We start from the raw sequence: 22,054 nt of genomic DNA on the forward strand, positions 1-22,054 counted from the left end.
TGAATCCAAGGTAGTTTAGGGAGGGAGCAGCTGATATATAGCCGACCTATAATCATGTCATCCATGATATATATATAAATATAATCTATTTGTATATATAATATGCATATATAATAAATACATTTGAAGATGAGGAAGATGTTCAGTTGTATCCAATTCATCATGACTCCATTTGGGGTTTTCTTGGCAAAGTGATTTGCCATTTCCTTCTCTAGCTCATTTTATAGATGAAGAAACAAAGGTAAATAGGGTAAAGTGACTTGCCCAGGGTCACTCAGCTAGTAAATGTCTGAGGCTGGATTTGAACTCACAAAGATGAGTCTTCCTGACTAGGTCTAGTACTCTATCTACTGTACCACCTAACTGTCCTCTAAATATACATATAGTTTATATTTATTTAGAGTTCATAGGTGACATCTAAGATCTTCTAGTCCTCAAACCCATGAAGACATATGACAGTCATGCTTTACTTCCTTAAGTATCATACATGTAAATAAGCATATACATGTATATATATATGTGTGTGTATATGTATTGTATATATGGCAATTCCTTCTGAAGGGCTAAAAATTGCTTCTCTCAAGGTTCTGTAGAGCACAATTTTAAAAACTCAAGAAACAATAACTGGGTGCACTTTCATGTGTTTGCTTGCATGCATGTATATTAGCACTGAAAACAAATAGCTTTAGACACTGTTATGACTTACTTTGGTTCACAGACAAGTCAGGGGGAATGATTTCTAGTGAGAGTTGGCTTTGCCACTTATTTAGATGTATAACTCTTAAAGAAATAAGACCTAACTGTGTCATGTCTTTATTTGAGGACTGGAAGATCTTAGATATCATCCTCCCAAAGCCCACTCATTTTACAGATATGAGAAACCAAGACCCAGAGTACTTAAAGGACTTGCCCAGGTCTTACAGGTGGTAAGTGACAGAGATGGGATTCCAACTAAGAATTTTGACTCCAAATCCTCTGCTTTTTTTCTGGCATCATATTATGTCTATTCCAACAAAGTTTTAATACTGCCCTGCTTTAGATTGTGGATAAGTCAATAAATTCTTTTACTCATTTTGTCAAGGACAATGATAGCTCATGTTTGGGTAGTAGAAAGAGCCCTGGATGAGGGGGTAAGGATGGAAAGCAAAACTCTGAGCACAGCTTTGATACTAATTAGCTGTGTTAAAACTTTTTTAATAGGAGGGGTTTAGACTAGATGATGTCTAAAGTCCCTGAGTTCCAGAACTAGGTGTGTGTGTGTGTGTGTGTGTGTGTGTGTGTGTGTGTGTGTGTGTGAATCAATTCCTTTTCTCTCCAGTTGTACAACATGGTTTAGCAGAGCCTGGCACAGTCCTGGACACCTGTAGATGGTCAAAATAATATTTAATGATTGACTTCCTGACCCCTTGATGACAAGTGCTGGGCTAGTGCCATTTTGCTAAAATTAGTTAGACAAACATCTCTCCTCACCCTACCCCCAGAGATGGATGTTTTGAGTCACTGATTCAAATTTTAAGGCATGGGACTCCAACTGTCTTTGCCTGTCTTAGGTGATTCCCCAGAGGCAGGTTTCTTAATTCCTTTCTTTTCCTGGTGTCCTTGATGCTAGGATTCAAGCAGCCCTAAAAGGAGTTTTAGCATCCTGGTACCACCAAAATCATTGGAGGCTTAATTTAGAAGCTACCAAGAACAACAGTAACTGATATGTACAGAGTACTTTAAAGTCTGCAAAGCACTTTACATATGGTATCTCATAGAGCATATGTCCATCAGCATTCTGTGTGCTCTCATTCAGATTATTTTAGTGAAAATTATTTTCCTACGCATGTTTAAAATTTTGTTGGTTCAAAGATTCAAGATTCAAGAAGGGACTTCAAATTTTAAAGAGAATCTTTTTTTTTTTTTTTTTTTGGTGATTAACAATAGACACACAAGAAAATACCTGGTACTTAATTGATTGGTTGGTTTGATTCATCAGTTAGAAGAGGAGGAATGGATTTGTATCGGTGAGAATGAAACCCTTCTATTCTACAAATGTGAAAACAGACCAGATATGGAAAACATAAACCTGCTTGTCACATGTGATTTGAGGGGGTCAAGGACCCAATTTGCCAGGGAGATTGAGCATCCTGGGCCAGGCCTTCCCACAGCGTGCTGCTGTCATGCCATTTGGGGAGAGATCCTTCATTCTCATCCTTTTCCCAGTTAACCCTCCAAAATATTTTTAACGATGTGATTTTTGCATTATTTGGAGTTGTCAGGCTAAAAAAGGAAATGAGCGTTGAAGGTAGGAAAATTATTCTGTCTTAATGGCTGATACTCACGTATAACAATATTATTCATCAGTGCCAAAAATGCAGATGGGAGGATCATGTTTTATTAAAAATCTGATACTTGTTGTCACTCAGTTACTCCATTGGTCTTCTCTTTCCAAAAATAGCAGACCCTACGGCTGTGGCTTATTGCAATTAAAAAGATAAAAATAAGTAGGTTTCTAATAGATCCAGGACACTGAAGGTAATAGAAGATCTGATTTTTAATGAAACTTGTGAAAGTGCATTTTCCATTGCTTCATAAAACTTTTTTTCCTCCACTGTGTACAGAGCTCCCGTTTCATGTCTGAACCTTGTGTTTTCAGAATACCAGTACTGTTCATGTTCTTGCGACCAAAAGGTCCTTCCTTTTTAAGAAGAGCACTTCAAACCTTCAGCATCTAGCATGAAGTCTTCAATATATATAAGGGGTGTTCAATAAACATTTGCTGAATGAATGAAGGAATGAAGGAGTGAATGAAAGAAATGAAACGCTTTTTGCTATATAATATTGTGACTGATATTATCTAGCCGTATTTAAAATTGAGCTGTAAATTGTGGGGGGAATATTTAAGGTAAGCTTCCTTTAAGGGTAAGGAAAATTCACCTCATTTTTTGAATGGAAGGAGAAATGGGGGCCCCTAACAGATAATTTTGTATTAAAAATTGAATGTGCACTTAGAACAAAGAAAAAGTATTTTTCTATTTATTTCTCGTTTACAATTTCAATTTCCTCATAAAGATGTATTAATATGCTTACTATACTTTTACAGTAATCTTTAAATAAGGTCCTGGTTAATCTAAATATATAACCTCAAATGGAAACATTCAAAGTCATATAGTCAACAATATGTTGGGGGAAAGGGAACCGGATATTCAAGAAATGGAAAAGGTAAATTTGTCAAAATATAGATCACATCTTGTGACGCAAATGTATTTGTGGTGAAAACGTATCTTTAACAAGATGATTTTCAACCACCATTCACTGTTTATTTTATTCCAAGAATGATGATATACAATAACATTCCAGTTCAGCAAAAATAATTTAAACACTGCCTTAGATACATTGTAATGGAATTTAACTTATAATTATAATTGAAAAATAAAATAAAATATAGATTTTCAATTCTGCTTTTACTTATGTGTATGTATGTATATAGAGAGACAGACACATACATACATATATAAATATACATATATATACACACATAGATATGCATATGTATATAAATAGACATAGACATAGAACTAGGCCAAACTCTTCATTTTACTGCTGAGAAAATTGAGAGCTAGAGAAGTTAAGTGACTAGACCAAGGTCATACAGGTAGAAACCAGAGCCAGGAACCAAACCCAAATCCTTTGTCTCTAAATCTAGCATTCTTTCCCCATACACCATGTAACTTGGTCACCTAATTGTTCCCTTCCTTTGAATTATAGCACTGACTAACCTGGAGGTCAGCTTTTTTTGAAAAGACAAAGTAAATCTGTTTGTAATTATGTTTCAGTTGTGGAAATTAAAAAAAATTACCCTTTCTCCTCTGATGCATTCTTTTAAAAGGTTTTTTTTTTTTTTGGCTTACCTTAAGATTCAAAACTCATTCCATGACTGGTTTTCTATACACAATATGAATTTTTTTCTTATTGAAAAGAAAATGGAGTAAACATTTTTGAATTTTCTTTTGTGCCCCTGTTTCTTTTTGTAGTATTTAAATATACTACAGACACTGTCAGAATAAAATCCTTCAGGATGCTCCCCAGTGTTTGGAATCTCTGTGCCACAAAAGAGTGGCATAGAGTAAAAACCTTCACGTTTGGAGCCCTACAGGGGCATAATTAGAAAATGTGCTGTTTCCCTTTGTGCTTTTATTGAGGATTTGCTTTATTTTTCTAAAAGCTCGTGGAATGCTACAATACAAAGACGAATATTAGAAAGCTGGGGGTGGTAAGGGGATGGTGTTGGAGAGGGGAGGTGTAGGAACGCCTGCCATTTTAACTCCTCATCTGTAAAATGAAAGGATTGAAAATGAAGATCAATCTCCAAGGCATTCATCAGCTCTCTCATTGTAGGATTCTAGGATTTAGAATCAGAAGGGCTCTAGTAGAGGCTCATAATTATACAGAAGAGGAGACTGAGGCAAACAGAGAGGAAATTACTTCTATGGATCACATTCTATGATTTTTCCTGACCATACACATGTTGAAGATGATACTTTAGAGTTTTTGTTTTACTATACTTTAAAAAATAATATTTTGGGGGTGGCTAGGTGGCACGGTGAATAGAGCACGGGCCCTGGAGTCAGAAGGACCTGAGTTCAAATCTGGCCTCAGACACTAAACACACACACACACACACACACACACACACACACACACACACACACACACACAGCAGTGTGACTTTGGGCAAGTCACTTAACCCCAATTGCCCTACCTTCCCCCTCCAAAAAAAAAGTTTCGTGATGTTCTTTTTTCTTTTAACTTGCTATCACTTTCAAATGCTTCACCATCCCCCAAACTTTCCCTTGTAACAAAACCCTAGTTTCTTCATGTGTGTGAAGTTGGGGAGTTAGACTAAATTATCACTAGGTCTCTTCGACTTCTGGATGACCCGTGAAAACCTTTGACTATAGAGTATGACTGGACTAATATATCTGAACCAAATGCCTCATTCTGTTGCTTAGAAGCCCCAAGTTTCCATTTTCCCTGTAAGTCTGCATCTTTGGCCAACATTAGCCAGCAGAGAAGGTTCTAGCTCATGCTTTTACTACTTATTATTATACTTTTGACCCTCATGTTATGTTTATGGGTTTTTTTTGCTGATTATAGATCGGGAATGGGGAGTGAGTGTATGAGTGTGTGTGTGTGTGTGTGTGTGTGTTTGGAAAAGGTTGTTTTGCTCTGAGTGTGAAGCAGGCTGAATCATGTTCCTTTCTTACACAAAAGCAACTCCCACTTACTTTCATGTAAGCTGCTGCCAATTAAACCTGGACTGAATGTGCTACTTGTGCACACAGCTGCGTGTGTAACAATATAAGCACAGACCCAAATGAACTCAACTAACATGTCATTTTATTAATCAGTCAACAAATGTTTATTTTGCATATACTATGTGCTTAGGCTCTGGGGATGCAAAGAATGGCAGGAACAGTCCCTGCCTTCAGGGAGCTCACAATCTAATGGGAGAGCTTACATTCCATTTTTCATTTTTATTTATTTATTTGTTTGTTTTGCAGGGGGGAAGGCAGGGCAGTTGGGGTTAAGTGACTTGCCCAAGATCACATGACTAGTTTTGTGTTAAGTGTCTGAGGTCGGATTTGAACTCGGGTCCTCCTGATTTCAGGGCCAGTGCTCTATTCACTGTGCCACCTAGCTGCCCTGAGAGCTTACACATTTAATGCTGTCAGGAAACATCCATAGGAAGTCCAGGCTGCTTTGTAAAAATATCTTTTGACTGAAATTAATAGCAACCATATCTAAATCTGCATCATCCCTTCCACTGAACACATACTTCTTTGTGACTTGTGTTTTCTCCCCCACCAGTCATGCTGGTACATGAATCTCAATCTTTTTTAAGAAGTAAAGTTGTCAGAACATTCAAATTTTTTTTTGATAGCCTGAATGTTTCCTCCATGCTTTACAGCTGTGCTATGTTTAAAATAAAAAGGTGGGAAGGTGTCAGCCCCCTGCCTTGTCAGTCAACACTTTGTGCTGACACTGTCCCTGTAAGCATCTTCCTGACACACATTCACCGTTGAAAATTGCAGACCTGCCTGAGCACATGTACCCACATATTAGGCAGTGAGATTGTTCATGTCACAGCACTCAGGAATCACCTCTCCTTGTTTGTAGCCCTTGAGATGTTAGTGCAATCTAGAAAAGGTAGGCATTTTCTGAATTCATCAGTCAATGCCAACTCCCTGTCTTTTGCCTTTGGAACTCTGGATCTAGCCAGATTGGGTTTACCGAAGTGAGATTCCAGGATCGCTAGGGTTAACTGAACTTTATTCTCCCATTTCAGAGTTTGTTTCTTTTTAGCCTCCATTTGGGGAGGATTTAGGTGATTCGATAGGGGAGCACTTGAAGGAGGGAGGTAGATAGATAGATGATAAAATTGTGATACCATTGATTTAGTGTTATATAGGGTTGCTGTGTTCTCCTTAAGTATTAAGTCTGGCTACTTTTATAACTGAGAAAATATATTCTATAAAAGTATGTATTTAATGTTATGGTTTCTTCCATTCTTAGTGGTTACTGTTTCTTACACCTTTAAAATTTTTTATAGTTGTTAACATCCTGTTTCTTATTAATGTTTGTGAGATATAACTTAATCTAACTTGGGTGTTTTTTCTATGGAAATTCTTTCCTGTCTCAATTGAAGTTAATAGTCCTTAGTATTGCTCCTTTAACATTAAAGCATACATTACCATCTTATTGACTTAGAGTCAGAAGTAGAACAGTTTATGATAAAGGTTTACTTGAAACTGGAAAGATAAGCTATATACAATAGAAACCACAATAAACTGGGTCCAGAAATCCTAACAGGATGACATTTCACATGTCATTTGCTTCATGAATAGCACCAAAGATATTGCTTTGGAATCTCACTTTTAAATGAAAATCAACTGCATTGGAAGAAAAGTTGGTGTGGGAAGTTTATGTCACAGAATCACGGTGCTAGAGTTGGGATCTAGTGTTGACTTTCTAGTTTAACTTTCTCATTTTATGGCAGAGGAAACAGAGCCTGAAGGGGGTTAAGTGACTTGGCCAAGGACACACATGTATTAATTAAATAGGATTTGAATCTCAGTCCTCACACTCTGGAGCCAAAATTTTTTCAGCTGTAGCATGCTGCTTCCAGGTCAGAAGCATATCCTTTAGAAGTATTACTGCCCTTTCCTCCCTGCACTCCTCCCCCCCAACCCAAACTTCTTGATACAAAACAATTACAATTGCCTCATTGCACTTGAGACTTCTGAATGAAAGGATCAAATTGAAAAGTACTGAATTCTAATAGAGCCAAAGGACTAGGGTTTGAAACTTGTGTCTCTGGTGCTTCCTGTGTCACCTTCAGACAAACTGTTTCACCTCTGTGGGTCTCAGTTTACTCATCTATAAGATGAGGGTTTGGGACTTGGTGATCTCTAAGGTTCTTTCCATTTCATCTATGATTCTTTAGCTGAAAAAAAAAAAGAGCTGGCTTTGTGTGGGAACAGCTGACCTACCTTGTCAGCAGTTCTCTGGCATCTTTATCTGTAGTGATATCTTTGACAAGCTCACAACTCATTTCACTATTTTTAAAGCAAAAGAAATGCTGACATTTCTTGTTGTGTGTGTGTGTGTGCGCGCGAGTGTGTGTGTGTAAAATGGAAAATAAATGATCAGTGCGTGGGTTTGTGTGGTTTCTTTGGTTGTTTGTCCTCTCTCTCTCTCTCTCTATTTTAAACCTTATTTATAAAGGAATCTTCTATACATGCGCCAAGCTTGTGCAGGTGAATTGGCTGACCAGAGCAGGAGGATACCATATTTTTTTTTAAAGGAAAGAAAGAAGTGGAGTGTGCAGTAGGAAAGGAATGTGACAATAAATATAATCCTACAACCCTTTTTATTTTCACTCCAGAGACACCAAACTCTCAGTGCTGTCTTGAATGACCTATAGGTGAAAATAGCCAGGACAGGGAGAGACAAAGGAACTTCTGAAGGCTGAATGTGAGGAGGTGATAGATGTGATTAGAAAGAGAGGGGATGGATGAGGAAGCACTAAATGCCATGTGTAGGAGTAATCAGTGTTATTCACTTATCTCCATAACACCATCTATTGACATATCATTATTTACTGTCAAAGAGACCACTTCTGGCTAAACTTTGCAACTTTTTTTTTATCAGTCCTGTAAAAAGAAAAACCAAAACACTTAACATCTCTAATTCAGTATAAGGACTGTGTTTACCAGTGGACTGCCTTTAAACTAGGGGTTCTTAACCTTTGTTTGTGTCGTGGACCCTTTGGCAGTCTGGTGGACCCCTTCTCAGAATCAAGTTTTTAAATATCTAAAATAAAGGACACAAAATTACAAAGGAAAGAAATTACACCAGAATATGATTCTCAATTAATTTTTTTTTCTTTTTTGCTTTTTGGAGGGGGGGAAGGTAGGGCAGTTAAGATTAAGGATTAAGAGACTTGTCCAAGGTCACATGGCTAGCTTTTGTGTTAAGTGTCTGAAGCCGGATTTGAACTCAGGTCATCCTGGGCCGGTGCTCTATTTGCTGTGCTACCTAGCTGCCCCTCAATTTTTTTTAACCAAGTTCATGGACCCCAGTTTAAGAATCCCTGCTTTAAAGATACTTAGAACAGCAAATCTAATGAGACTGATGGTAGTATGATGTGGTAGACAGAATATTCAAGCAGGAGGCAGATGACTTAGGTTCTAGACCTGATTTTCACTTACTAGCTGTGTAACTCTGGGGAGCCACTTAACATCCCTGAACTCAGTTTCATCATCTACATACTAGAAAGAGTAATACCTACAATGTTGACTTCACCGAGCAGCTATAAAGATCTCATGAGATGTAAATGAAATCATTTTGAAAAAGGTGAAGCAGAGAAAGTAATGTATAGAGGTGGTAGACTTGGAATTAGGAGAATGTGGTTTTGAATCTTGCCCCTGGCAACTCTGAGCTATGTGACCATGGGCAGTTGATCACTCTGAACCTCAGTTTCCACATCTGTATGAGGAAGATAATAATTCTTGCACTACCTACCTCACAGGGTTGTTATAAAGCTCAAGTGATGTAATACACTTAAAGTACTTTGCATACCTTAAAGCATGATATAAATATCAGCTATTATTACTTCCAATAAAGGGCTTTGTAAATGTTAATAAATAAATAATGCAGCCATACCTTAGTTATATAAATAAAATGGGAACCATTAAATCATTTTCCATAACCAAGGGTCTAGAGAAATAGGGGAGCCTTTGTGGAGAAGGTAAGCACTGAGAGACACATTAGTCAGCAAAATATTTCCAATGAATGTTGAACTCTAAAGCTGCCTTTGGATTCCTCTTGCCCTCTCTTATAGTGATAGAAAAAAGCTAGTAAAAATCCACAAGATGAATTGTGGATATTTCATTAAAACACAGTTATAACAGGACTTTTTCAAAATGGCCATCAATTTTAGGGAAATCAGTCAACTTAAAGTCAAAATTCTGTGGGAGGAGAGAGAGATGGTTAGCTCATGACCAACTAGTTGGTAGACTTGGACAGTACATTTTTCTGTATGATTAAAAGATCTCTATGGGTAGTGAAGAAAAAAAAAGAACATTTAAAAAATCCATCTGGTAAGTACAAATATGTAGTAAAGAGAGAGAAATTAAGAAAAGGTAGGATTCTGCTTCCCCCCCCCCAAGCTACTAAAAGAAATGGCCAAAATGCCTCATAAAGTACACATCCTCATAGGTTTAGAAATCATATGTGTGTATGGTCTCTGTGTGCCTTTAACATCCCAGTTTAAAGTGGGAATTCAAACCACCACACACAGTGACCTTAGTTTTTAGAAAGAAAAAAATAGTTTCCATTGCAAGGGCATTTTAGAGAAAAGTTAAATATAAGGGAAAAAGATCCTCCTTATTAAATTAAATTGTGGTATAACAGCTCACCACATCCTGTTACAGTGGCATCTGATGTTAAGCAAAGGGAAGGTTCCTCTTTCAGGCTTCTGACAGGTACAGAGGGTCACATGTTACCTGCAATTCTCAGTACTATGTATTTTTATTTTGTGTCAGTGGAAAGGCTGAATAATAAGATGGAAAGTATCAGTAGATAGTAGACATTGTGGGAAACTGTAGGTGTCAACTATAAGAGCAACCATATCAAAAAAGAGAAAACCACCTCTTCCCCCACCACCCACCACCCTCCTCACCCCCACCCCAAGACACAACAAAACTAAATAAGAACATCAAGTGGTAATTACATGCATGGAGTCCAAACAGCCCTCTTATAGAAGGGTAATCCAGACCAGTTTCCAGAGCAAGAATTCAAGATTATGGGAACCATGGACTTTCCTCTCAGTTTAGCTGTGATCTCATCCCTCAGTTGTCTGTTTCTGTCTTTGTTCCATCTGTGAAAGGTGTTCATGATCATACTTTCCTTCTGAGGATGTTAGTAGGTTTATCACTCCATCATCAATCAATAAGTCAGCATGCACCTCTTAAGGCTTATGGTTCTGGAGAAGATCAGAGGCTTGCTGAGGCCATGCTCATCAAATGTATTTGGCACTCAGTTTGTAGTGACTTCTGGCAGCTCCACATGTGCCCCTTGATCCCATGAAGTAAATTAGAAATAATGGTAAGGAGAATCAAGGGCAAAAATGGCTTGTGGGTCTCCTGTGGTCCTGTTGCTCAAACAGGTTGGCCATGTCCAGGCCGGCATTCTAAATCCAGATTGTGATGGTGAGGAATTAAGCAGTTCTGGGCAGAAATGGCTTTTGACCTCATTCCATCAGAATCAAAAGGCTTTGGAAACTACACACCATCCTTCTTCTAAGGAGCCCTTGCCTTCCCAGGGTTCTCAGTGGGAATACTACTGGACAGAGATGGATGGTGAGAAAGTGGGTTCAGTCACTAGTCACAGAGGATCCCACACTGTGGCATGTCACAGTCCCTGGGAGGACGTAGACTGCACAGTGACATGCTGAATGATTTTTCCCCACTCACACCCACTTAAGGGTATTCCCTTCTAGGTTCAGGTGCATCGGTGGGCAGCAAGGGGAAGCCCACTTCTGATGGTTCTTCCCCTTTCATCTTTTCAAGCAGATGTTATTCCCACCCTCCATCCCCCACAGTATATACATCACTGCTTAGTTATTTAACAAGACTAAGATTTTGGCACCTGATCTGCCAATTGCTTTCCTTCCATCTCCCATGCCATTCACCTCCAGCATGTCTCTCTCTTCCTTTCAACCTCTGATCTTACTAGAATAAGGTTTCAATTTGAAGTTAAAGTGTCCTAAATCATGAAAGGAAAAGATGACAGAGATTCTTAGAGTGATAGACTTGGAAGAGAACCCAAAAGTTTGTTCCTGCACTTTCAGGCAAGATTTAGATAGTACCGCCATCCCAAACAAGTGAAAATCTATTGTGTTGTTAAAACATTTTCATTGAAGGGAACTTTAGGGATTAATAGGTTCTCCCAGGGATTCTTTCCACTTTCATAGATTCAGGCTTATTTGTGATAAGGTAATTTCCCTATCTGTAATTCTAATTCTTCTTTTCTCACTAACTTTGTTCCCCATCATCAAAGACCTAGCTTTTCTGCTGATAAAGAATAGACCTTTGCCAAATGTGGCAAATACATTGGTATTGGTACAGAGAAATCCTCATTACACCATAATGCACCTCACCTCCTTGCCCCAAACAGATAAAGCTTTTGTTCACTGAGAAAATACTCAAGATGTGAACTCCAGGGATATAGGAGTTGAACCCCAGAAATGGTGGTCTTTGGAAATACAAATTACTCATCAAATATAAACAGGACACATTTGTATGTAAATATAAGTAAGACAGAGGAAGAAAAATGAAGTAACATTTCAAAAATGATCTCAAGTTGTGTTTTCATTGTTTATTACATTCCTGAATCATGTAGCAGACTATTAAGAAAGGAGTTTAATAAACATAATCAGAGGTGGTTAGTTAAGAGAATGATTATTCAGGGGATAGTTTTTAAGTAAACACACACAGACAAGTGCTTCACAGAAGAGGAGCAGGGACATTGCTTTTATTTTTGCTTTCACGTGGATACATTGAAGTTGAACACTAACTTGTGAGTTCTTTGGCCTTTTCATCAGAGTATGGAAGTGGCCCAGTGTGGAGGTTGCTGGCCTGAATCCTTTCTAGTGGATTATGCTCTGAAGAATTCACCTATTTATATCTGCATTTTTTTGTCACCTTTAGTATTTCTGGAAGTCAACCAGGTCTCCAGGAAGTCCCTAGGATAGATCTGGTGCTTAGAAAGAATGAATAAATGAATGCAAAGAGCCGCTCTGGTGGCTAGAGATTGGGACCCACAGATCTTGATCTGTTCCCTGACTCGATGTGTTTCAGGTCCCTAGTCTATGAAACAAAGATCTACTGTTCTTTTTTTTTTTTTTTGCCTTTTTTTTTTTTTGGAGGAGGGAAGGTAGGGCAATTGGGGTTAAGTGACTTGCCCAAGGTCACACAGCTAGTTTTGTGTTAAGTGTCTGAGGCTGGATTTGAACTCAGGTCCTCCTGACTCCAGGGCCGGTACTCTATTCACTGAGCCACTAGTCGCCCCGGATCTACTGTTCTTAATAAAGTAGATTGCTACTTGAATACATTTTTGCAAATGACAATTTGCTCAGAGTAAGCATTTAGGACAGGCAAGTAGCTAAGAAGGTTGGCTTCATTGATTCTTATTACCTTGTAAATGAATCAGTGGAGTCCAGGTCTTTCTAGGAGGAATTCAGAATTACAAAATGGTGCCAGTGAGCTGCCACAGTTAGCTGTATCATTTGATGCAATTCCTGACTCTCCTGTGCACATATTATTATTGTTATTCTTTTACAAGTGGCAGGGAGTTGAAAGGGATAGGGAGGGAGTATTGGGGCTGGTGGTGATGAAGTATTCAGCAACTAATTGCTCCAGGAAGTTGACTTTAGACAGCCCAGGGCCTCTGCAGAAAACACATGAGGTTTATCTGGATAGCCGTGCACTCCAGCCCATGGGCAAAGGGAAATTTGGGCAGTTCCATGACGTACACATGGGCTCCCCACCTCCAAATAATGTTAGGAAAATTAGAAGCAATGACAGTGGTACTGATGGCATTTTTCCTATCTTAGAGCAAATCGCCTGACTGGTGGTAACTGGACGTGGGGTGGAAAGAGAGGGGATGTTGTGCAGTTCAGTAGAGCTGGCCTTTGCCAGGTTCAGTCATTTCCTGTCCATCTGCCAAAAATCACAAGCTGATAAATGGACATCATTTGAGTGTGGGAAACTGTGCAGCTTGACAATCTACAGGGAAATAAGAGAATGAAAGAAGAGGCGGGAGTAAAGAAAGCCACTTAGTGTCAGTCTGACCATCACATTCCTGATACTGAGAAATAGATGAATGTTTTCTTTCTCTTCCAATGATGACAAGATGGCTCTTTTGCTCCTTCTAACCTCAGTCTTCAGGAACAAGGAATGGGGCACAACACACTTGGCCTATGTGATGTGACACGTAAAGAAGACAAGAGAGTACTTGTTTATAAATACAATTAATGGGCCGACAGGCATAGAAAAGAAGTTGATGGTTTGAAATTCACACGTACGCACGCACGCACACACACACGCCACCACCATGCTTTATGAAACCTCTCTGTATTACAGAGCGGAAAATCAACATGTGTGTTCCTGTCCTGCAGAAGTAGCATTTCATCTTCCAACCATCAAGCTTAGCGCCCGGCACATCTACTTTGTACATGCCATTGCAATGTCAAAAGGGCCAATTAACAACTGAGTTATGGACTATTTGATTTCATAAACATTACATACACACTTGCTACAGATTCGGCACTCTGCTGTGTGCTGGGGATAAAAAGACAAAAATTGAAAACATCTTTGACCCTGCAAAGAGACTCACATTCTACAGGGGTAAGGGGAATTGATGGGTGGGGGCAGGGGTTAGGGGGGAGGACTGGGAAAGCTAAATCAACTTAAAGACTCTGGTTCTAGGATAAGTCTCCATTTCTAACTTTAATCTGCTGAGCTGAATTTCCAGTAAGTTGAATGTTTTGCATGTCCTGGCTAAACAGGGTAAATGGGCTTTAAAAGGTCAGAATCGTGTTGTTTTCATTAACTCTGTGACATACATTTCACACATAGAGCATATATTGAAACTACAGCAGATGTGTTCCTTTGGCATTTCAATCTATATGGGTTGCTAACTGCTTCATCTTAATAATTCTCCTCCCTTTTTTTCTCTTGTAGTAAATGAAATAATAAGAAACGACCTCTCCAGCACCAACGTCCATGCATAGCTTGCTTTGCAATATTGGAACTAGTTTAGAAACCACATGGTTTCTCTGCAGCTGGCAGGTCAGCTTCTGCATCAAGAGACTTTTAACTGAATGAACTGAATACATTACCTGGTACCACTTGGATCTTCCAACTTTACCGAAGGCTGGGAGCTGAAGATTTCTATCATATGTAAAAAAAAAAAAAAAGTAGCTCTTTGACTCCATCAGTGAAAGATATTCTGGAGAAAAACAAAGTCATCTCAAGAAAAAAGGGGGAGGATATATGTGGAGGAAAAAGCTGTGTGGTGGCACCTTTTATGGGAAGAAATGGGGATACAACAGAATGATAGGTTGGACCCAGGCTTAATCTTTTTGGCACGGCTGGAATTCGATACTGGAAGTGCCTTATTTTACCAGATCATGGCATCAGAGCATCTTAGTAGGCTTTGAATTTGCTACCATATGAGTATTTGTAGGAGTAAAAACTATCAAAGATTTCATTGTTATGCTTAATCCTTTTCTAAATCAAAAGAACACCGCCCATAAGAGGTGGTGGGAGAGAGCCTATGAAGTTTTCTGAATGTGTTTCAACTTTTCCTCTGCTGTCATTGATGATTTCTTGCCTTATTCAGTGCATTTCAGAATCCTTCCAGTTTGTCATCTCAGCTCTTTGATCATAGCCTTTTTTTTCCTGTGCTAGTAAACCATAGGATTGTTAATCGTAGCATGCTAAGATTTTTATTTTAATCTAGCTTCAAACATAGCACAAGTCAGTTATTAAATAGCACAAAATAGATTGACAGACGAAACATTGATATCTATCTATTACATGATAGATTTTGCGTTTGCATGTACATACATCTATAAGACATATATTTATGTATAACAAATAATCAAGTTGGTGATTGTCAGCCTTCAAGCCCAGCAAGGGCATCAAGTTTAGCAATAACCGGTATCCATTTTAAGAGATGCATTTCAGAGTCCAAATCTAACTTTTCAGCTACATCTGTTAGGGGCCATCAGCCCACCAACAGATATGCATTTTTCTTGCCTCATGCAGTTAAACAAGCACTTTAGAAAGCCAGGAAAGATGCATACCGAGAACATGTTCTTTACCAAATGGCAAAAGATGAAAATAAGTGTAAATACCATTACAAAAGAGTGTAAAATATTTGTTCAATTATAAGATTATTATTCCACAGAAGCCTTATAACTCTCTGCTTCATGAAAGAAAGATATTACCAAAAACAATGTTTTAATATGCAGAGCTGTATAGGATGTTTTCAAATTAGTTCATGTTAATGGAGCACCTAATAGGTTAGTTTAGCCTTTATTATTACTGCATTTTGTACAATGAAAAGCTTATTCCACATTATTACTAGCAGTGACCTATTATTTCATATAACAACCCCCCTCCCAAAAAAAGCATGGCTTAATTAACAAATGTTTAACCTTAATATTGTGCCTTAGGAATCAATGCCCCCTTATGGAACATGCCTGTATTACACCCTCAGGTGGACGTTGTAAATTACTACTTACTTAAATGCAGTGTCATCAAATGGAAGAACTGTCTTGCAGAAAGAATCACCTTTTCGCATATTCTTCTGTATAATTATGTCTTACTTTTCTTGAAAAAAATAGAGAACCCCAAAGCCATATTTGTAACATTTGCACATAACTGTGAAGAGCTGAGAATAGAATATGGCTGTGTGTACATATTGGGTAGTTACTGCTCCTGCTAGCAAGCTATATTGTTCCCTACCTGTTTACTCCCAGTTATTTACCCAGTACTTAGCATCATAAGAGTTGCATGAAACATGTTCTGTAGACTGCCATTTTAAAGTGAAAACTTGGATAGTTATGTAAGCTATCTTTGTAGTTAGAAATTAGATCCAATAAAGCAATCTATTATATACATATTATTATTCTTTTTTGCTGGATGTTAGTCCAAAAGTGGTTCATTTCCTCTTGAAAAATTCTACTTTTTTCTTCCTTCTAGCATCCTGGAAAGAAGCTATTTCTTATGGTAAACATTGTCTCTTGTGTATGTGTGTGTATGTTTCAGAAGTCCTTTCAAAAGCCCCATAGTTTGCAACCTACTGCAATCTGCCAATATGATCATTTTAATATGGAATTGAATGGCCTTTGCCAAGAGATTTGTTGCCTTTCTCTTCTCTCTATATTGAGAAGAAATTGCTGCCAAGGAAAGAAATATATGTATGATAAAGTTCTTAGATGTGATCCACTTGGGGCTTCATCGGTAAAGGAATAGCAGAACTTTGACTTATGCCAAGTATTTTTGCTTTCAGGAGTATGCTGGGTGAGGCTTTGACCACACACATGCACACATGCAATCCAGCAATGCTTTCACAATATCACTCTCAGGCTTAAAAATATCACATCTTCTTTGTCAGATATTTCTCTGCTTCTTGAAGCTAGCCTCAACCCCTCCCTCACCCCCATCCTCCATGCCTCCTCCAACTTTAAGCTTTGGCTAGGTAGATATTACATGGCTGTTTCCAAGTGAAGTATGAAATGTGAACACCTCACCAGTAATTATTATTTCTAATCATTGGTCAACTACAGGATTTTACTTCTTTCCTCTCACTTTTTAGTGAAAATCAAGAGTCCTGGGAACCAGTCACAAGAAAGCGTCAGTCCAAGGATTCTAAGTTGTAGTGTCTAGTCTCCCCACACCTGATCCTGGGCTATTCTTGTCTCTATATGAATTCCCCACAGTGGATACAGCCAAGGTACTGGGGTTCCTCCTCTGTTTCTTTCCTCAATGGTACTCGTGTCGTACTCATTATACAAGTCTTAAATGATTTCTTTGACACAACTTCTTGATCCCCAATCATTTGGCCACATGCAGCAGACTACTTATGTCTGCCATTTGTCTTTTCCATTGCCCTTTGGGCTACCTCCAATTTTGATACCCCTGACATGGTGGATGGCATTCCAAGGTTCACAGGCAGCACCAGGAGAATATTGCTGTTAGAGAAGAGATTCTGTGGCAACAAGTAGCTTAGGATCATTTTTGGCCATAGGGCTTCAATGAAATCACAAATATTCACTGAGCTATCCCTGTATTTGCCACTACGCAAAGTAAAATCAGCAACTCCATGGAGGGTCTGGTCCTCAGCGTGAAGAGAAGTCATCAGCAGAGAAGATGCAGAGGAGTGTACACCATGAAGAGGTCAGGGTGGAACACTGCATTTTCATGAGCTCTACTCTCTTACATTATAACCAATTCATTGAGCGCCTGGTACTGCTAGGCATTATACTTAGGGAACTCTCTGAAGGCACCAACCCAAACTCCAGTGCCTACTGAAACATAACAGAACCCTATAATTCTAGAAGCAAAAGTGCCCCCAAAGGGCTGAAGTCCTATGGGGCACAGTAGAGAAAGAGATTGAGGTAAACAAATTCAGGAAGATTCCCACAATTCCTTGCCAAGACAAACTCATTATCTTCTCATCTGCTCATGGTATTTGAGAATAGACCAATATCACTGAGGTGGGTTCAGAACTCACATATGGGGAACTGTAGTTTCTTTTCCTAACAATGAAGAACAGGGTGGAAACTGTTTGAAAGTGGGTTTGACTGGGTGTGGGGAGGGGTCATTTGTTTCTTTTAAATCTTTTCTTTCAGACAGGTCAATATTAGCATTCTATGTTTCTGAAATATGATTTCAAATTTAGAAAGTGAATCTTAGATTCTACATGCTTGACACCATCACTGATCATTAGATCTGAAAGATACCTGAAAAACCATAGAGTACAAGATGTTTATTTGACAGCTGAGGAAACTGACGCCCAGAAAGGAGAAATAAATGATTTGCCTAAGATTATGAAACCATTCCCAGGGGATACTAGAAACCAGTTCTAAATTACTCCAAGGCCAGGCAACTCTCCAAGATACCATTACCACTCTTGCTATTTCTATATGGTTTTGCCTTAACCTATTTCTTAGTTTCATGCATCTTTTGGGTTAGTTTTTTCATAAGTCACAAGATCACAGATCCAGAATTAGAATCTCAGATGGGGTGGCTAGGTGGCTCAGTGAATGGAACACTGGCCCTGGAGTCATAGCCGTGTGACTTTGGAGAAGTCACTTAACCCCAATTGCCCTGCCTTCCCCCTCCAAAAAGCAAAACAAAACAAAACAAGAAAATCGTGAATGGGGTCACAGAGTCAGACCCAAATGAACAACAATAGCACAACTGGGTTGTTAAACAAATCCCAATGAAACCATAATAAATAACTTTTGTTCAGGGTTCTTTATGTCAACGGAAAATCAATGAATTCTAGGATTACTTAATATTCACTCATAATCAAAACCAAAAGCAAATCCCCTATGTGCTATGGGCTTTCTGTCTCTGTCTGTCTCTCCCTGTCACCTCTATTTTTCTTTTCTGTGTCTCTCTTCTCTTTCCTCTCTGTCTCTTTTTCTTTATCTGTCTCTGTCTCTGTCTCTCTCTTTCTCTCACTGTTCTGGATTCCCTCAGCAAAATGAAACCTTTGAGGAAATCTGCAGTTTAAGACACTTGGAAGGTGCCCCTGGAGCTCCCAAATGACAACCTGTTAGGTTACTCCACGTATCACAGTTAAGTAACTGGAAAAAACTTTGGCAGAAAAAGAAATCAAACTCCTCACTGAATTCAAACAAGGAATGCCAGGTTCACCTATGTGTGAAACACTTTTCACACAAATTACACTATAGACCTTTCACACGGGATGATTTCTTCACTTCTGAGGAAGATCAGCAGGCTGGCATTTCCTCCATTCCCCTTCTTCCCTAGACCTCACAAAAAGCTTAGAATCTTTTCCACACACTAGAGTTGCAGGGTCCTTTCTGTACATGTGAGGAAACTGAGACTCAGAATGGGATTGTGTGATTTGCTCAAAGTAAGAAAGTTAACTCTAGTTAATGGCAGAGTGGAGATTACAACCTTGTACCAAAGTCATAGTCACTGGGTGTTTCATCCTATTCTTTGAATCTGACTGAACTGGAGAAGCCATTAGTAATTTTGCCTTGTGTTCTTCCCTCTCTGTGACCCCAGCAGTTTTCACGTCTGAACTTTTTAAGATCCTCTCTGAAAAGGGTAATTCAGGCTTTGCTTTTGTAGATGGCTAAGTGTTCTCTTATGCAACATTGAGCCATAATTCTAGAATTGGCAAAGGCTGTCTAGTCCAACCCCATTTTACAGAAGAGGAACTGGAGCCCCTGTGAAGTTAGGTGATTTAATGGCCAAACAGGTGGAACTGGAACCCAGCTCATATGACCCCAAATCAGCAACAGTCTCAGGTTAATGGATTTATTTATTAAACCACTCTAAGCTCTAACAACCCCTCCATTTTAAGAAAAGAAGAAAAAGGGTGGGGCACAGTAAGATCATGTTTTAGTGGTGTTTAAATGAGCAAATTTCACATCTGGAAATGTACCAGGACACTCCATCTCTCAGCTCCTGGCATTTTCTCTGGCTGCAGCTCAAACCTGGAACACTCTCCCTCCTCCTCTCTGACCGCTGACATCCCTGGCTTCCCTTAAGTCCCAACTAAAATCCCACTTTTTGCAGGAAGCCTTCCCCAACCCCTTTTAATTTGAGTTCCTTTATAAATTATTTCCGATTTATCCTTCTATCGCTTGCTTCGTATGTACTTGTCTGCATGATGTTGTTTTCCCCATTAGACTGTAAGTTCCTTGAGGGCAGCCACTGTCTTTTGTCTCTTTTTGTGTCCCTAGTGCACAGTGCTCGGCACACAGTGGACTTGTAATGCATGTTTACTGATTAATGGATTGGATGAGGATTCAGGATGTAAATCTTGCTTATGGCAACTTCAGGGCCTAGTTCTCGTGTCACGGGTGAATTACAGACCCTGATTTTGACTGTTATAGACAGAATTGGTGTGACTCTCCAATACTCTTTTTTTTCTCCCCCATTTCTGTTTCTTCAGTTTCCCAAATGGTTCTGCCTTCATTACAGAATTCCTGTTATTACCAAACCTGCTAAGTGTATTTTGAATGCTATGGATAATTCACTTACCTTGGCAGCATACTCTCCATGGATGTACGCATTGATAATGAGGTTGACACATGCATTGCCAGAGCTGGCTCAGTGTTTGGGAGGCTCTGAAGAATATGGGAAAGAAGAGGTGTTAGACTGTCTACCAAACTGAAGGTCTGCAGAGCCGTGGTGCTGACCTCATTGTTGCATGCCTGAGAAACCTGGACAGTCTACCAGTGCAATGTCAGGAAACTGAATCGCTTCCATTTAAATTGTCTTAGGAAGATTCTGAAGATCCCCTGGCAAGATAAGATACCAGACACTAAGGTCCTTGCTCGAACTAAACTGCCAAGCATTCAAACTCAACTGCAAAGAGCGCAACTCCGATGGGCTGGCCATGGTTTAAATGCCAAAAGTATGTTTTCCTAAAAGACCATTTTACAGAGAGTTTACACAAGGCAAGCACTCACATGGAAGTCAGAAGAAGTGATACAGGGACACTCTTAAAGTTTTTCTGAAGAACTTTGGAATCGTGCATGACATGGGAGACACTGGCAAAGGACTGCCCAGCATGGTGTGCCTGTGTCAAAGAACGCACTGTGCTCTATAAGCAAAGCAGAACTGAAGTAAATCAAAGGAAACATGAGATGCACAAATTTAGAGACATCTCCACTCCAAGTGTTCATGTGTGACTATTCGTGCCCAACCTAGGGTACAGCCTTTCAAGCTCATGTTGGTCTGATCAGTCACAGTTGGACACACTGTACCTTGACCCAATATAATGTCTTCACTTTGGTCTTCTTTGATCCCAAAGGACAACGACTAACCAGTTATGTGGGATAGGCCAAATTAAGTGATTCTGATATGCTCAGCCCTCACCACATATTCTGCAACTGCTGAGCTTGCAGCATTAAAATATGTAATGTGTCTAATGGGGGAAAATCTGCCCAGTTATTCCCTACACTCCCCGTACACCCCCCCCCTTCACCCATCATCATCCAAGGCTGAGCAGCCAGTGTTTACTCGACTGACTTGCTAGAGTGTTCCTCCTCAAGATTTCCTACCACATGAGTGAATATCCTATGATGGAGATGCACAATACTTGAAAAGACTGAATTGGCATTTCCATAGCCTTCAGAACTATCAGAAATCAGCCCCACAGTTGTAGGTTGTGCTGACCTTATTACCACTCCCCCTTGCAATCCAACCAATTCAAAGCAAACTGCAGCTCCAGGAATAGGAAAATTAGAATCTGGGATAAATACAGTTCTTTCATCTGAGGACTCTCAGAGAAACTGTTGTCCCAAAAGCAAGAACACCCAATCTTAAAACTCTGTGGGAGAGGGGTGGTCAGGTGGTGCAGTGAGTAGGAGCGCCAGCCCCAGAGTCGGGAGACCCGGGATTGGTTCCAGCCTCAGATACTTAACACCCACACAAAACAACTGGACGTGTAACCTTGAGCAAGTTACTTAACCCCAATTGCTTTAAAAAAAATCTCCATGGGAGAAATAGCCTTTCATTTCTGTTGTTTCATTAAAAACTCATCCTTGTAATGGCAGATTTCCAATGCTATGTAATGCTTATATCACATGCATGCATACATACATACATACATATATACACATTGATGTATGCATGTAAAACCTCACCTATAAGATGTCCTGGCTGTGTGATCCTGGGCAAGTCAGCTATCTTCTTTCATTCTCTAAATTCATAAGGTGCAGAGA

At 39.3% G+C, this 22,054-nt stretch overlaps 1 protein-coding gene across 3 annotated transcripts in view; it reads left to right on the forward strand.

Moving 5' to 3' along the window:
• Positions 1-16,237, forward strand: part of NFATC1 (nuclear factor of activated T cells 1) — a 212,402-nt gene extending 196,165 nt beyond the window's left edge. For all 3 annotated transcript variants that reach the window (XM_069095005.1, XM_069095007.1, XM_069095006.1), the window contains exon 10: positions 14,292-16,237. In XM_069095005.1, coding sequence (XP_068951106.1) covers positions 14,292-14,341 — 50 coding nt within the window. In that variant the 3' untranslated portion in view covers positions 14,342-16,237. The remainder of the gene's footprint in view (positions 1-14,291) is intronic.
• Positions 16,238-22,054: the final 5,817 nt, after the last annotated feature.

Source organism: Petaurus breviceps, unplaced genomic scaffold (genome assembly GCF_028583685.1).
Source record: "Petaurus breviceps papuanus isolate PSGF00001 unplaced genomic scaffold, PetGlider_PUasm1.0 224, whole genome shotgun sequence".
NCBI classification, from domain to species: Eukaryota; Metazoa; Chordata; class Mammalia; order Diprotodontia; family Petauridae; genus Petaurus; species Petaurus breviceps.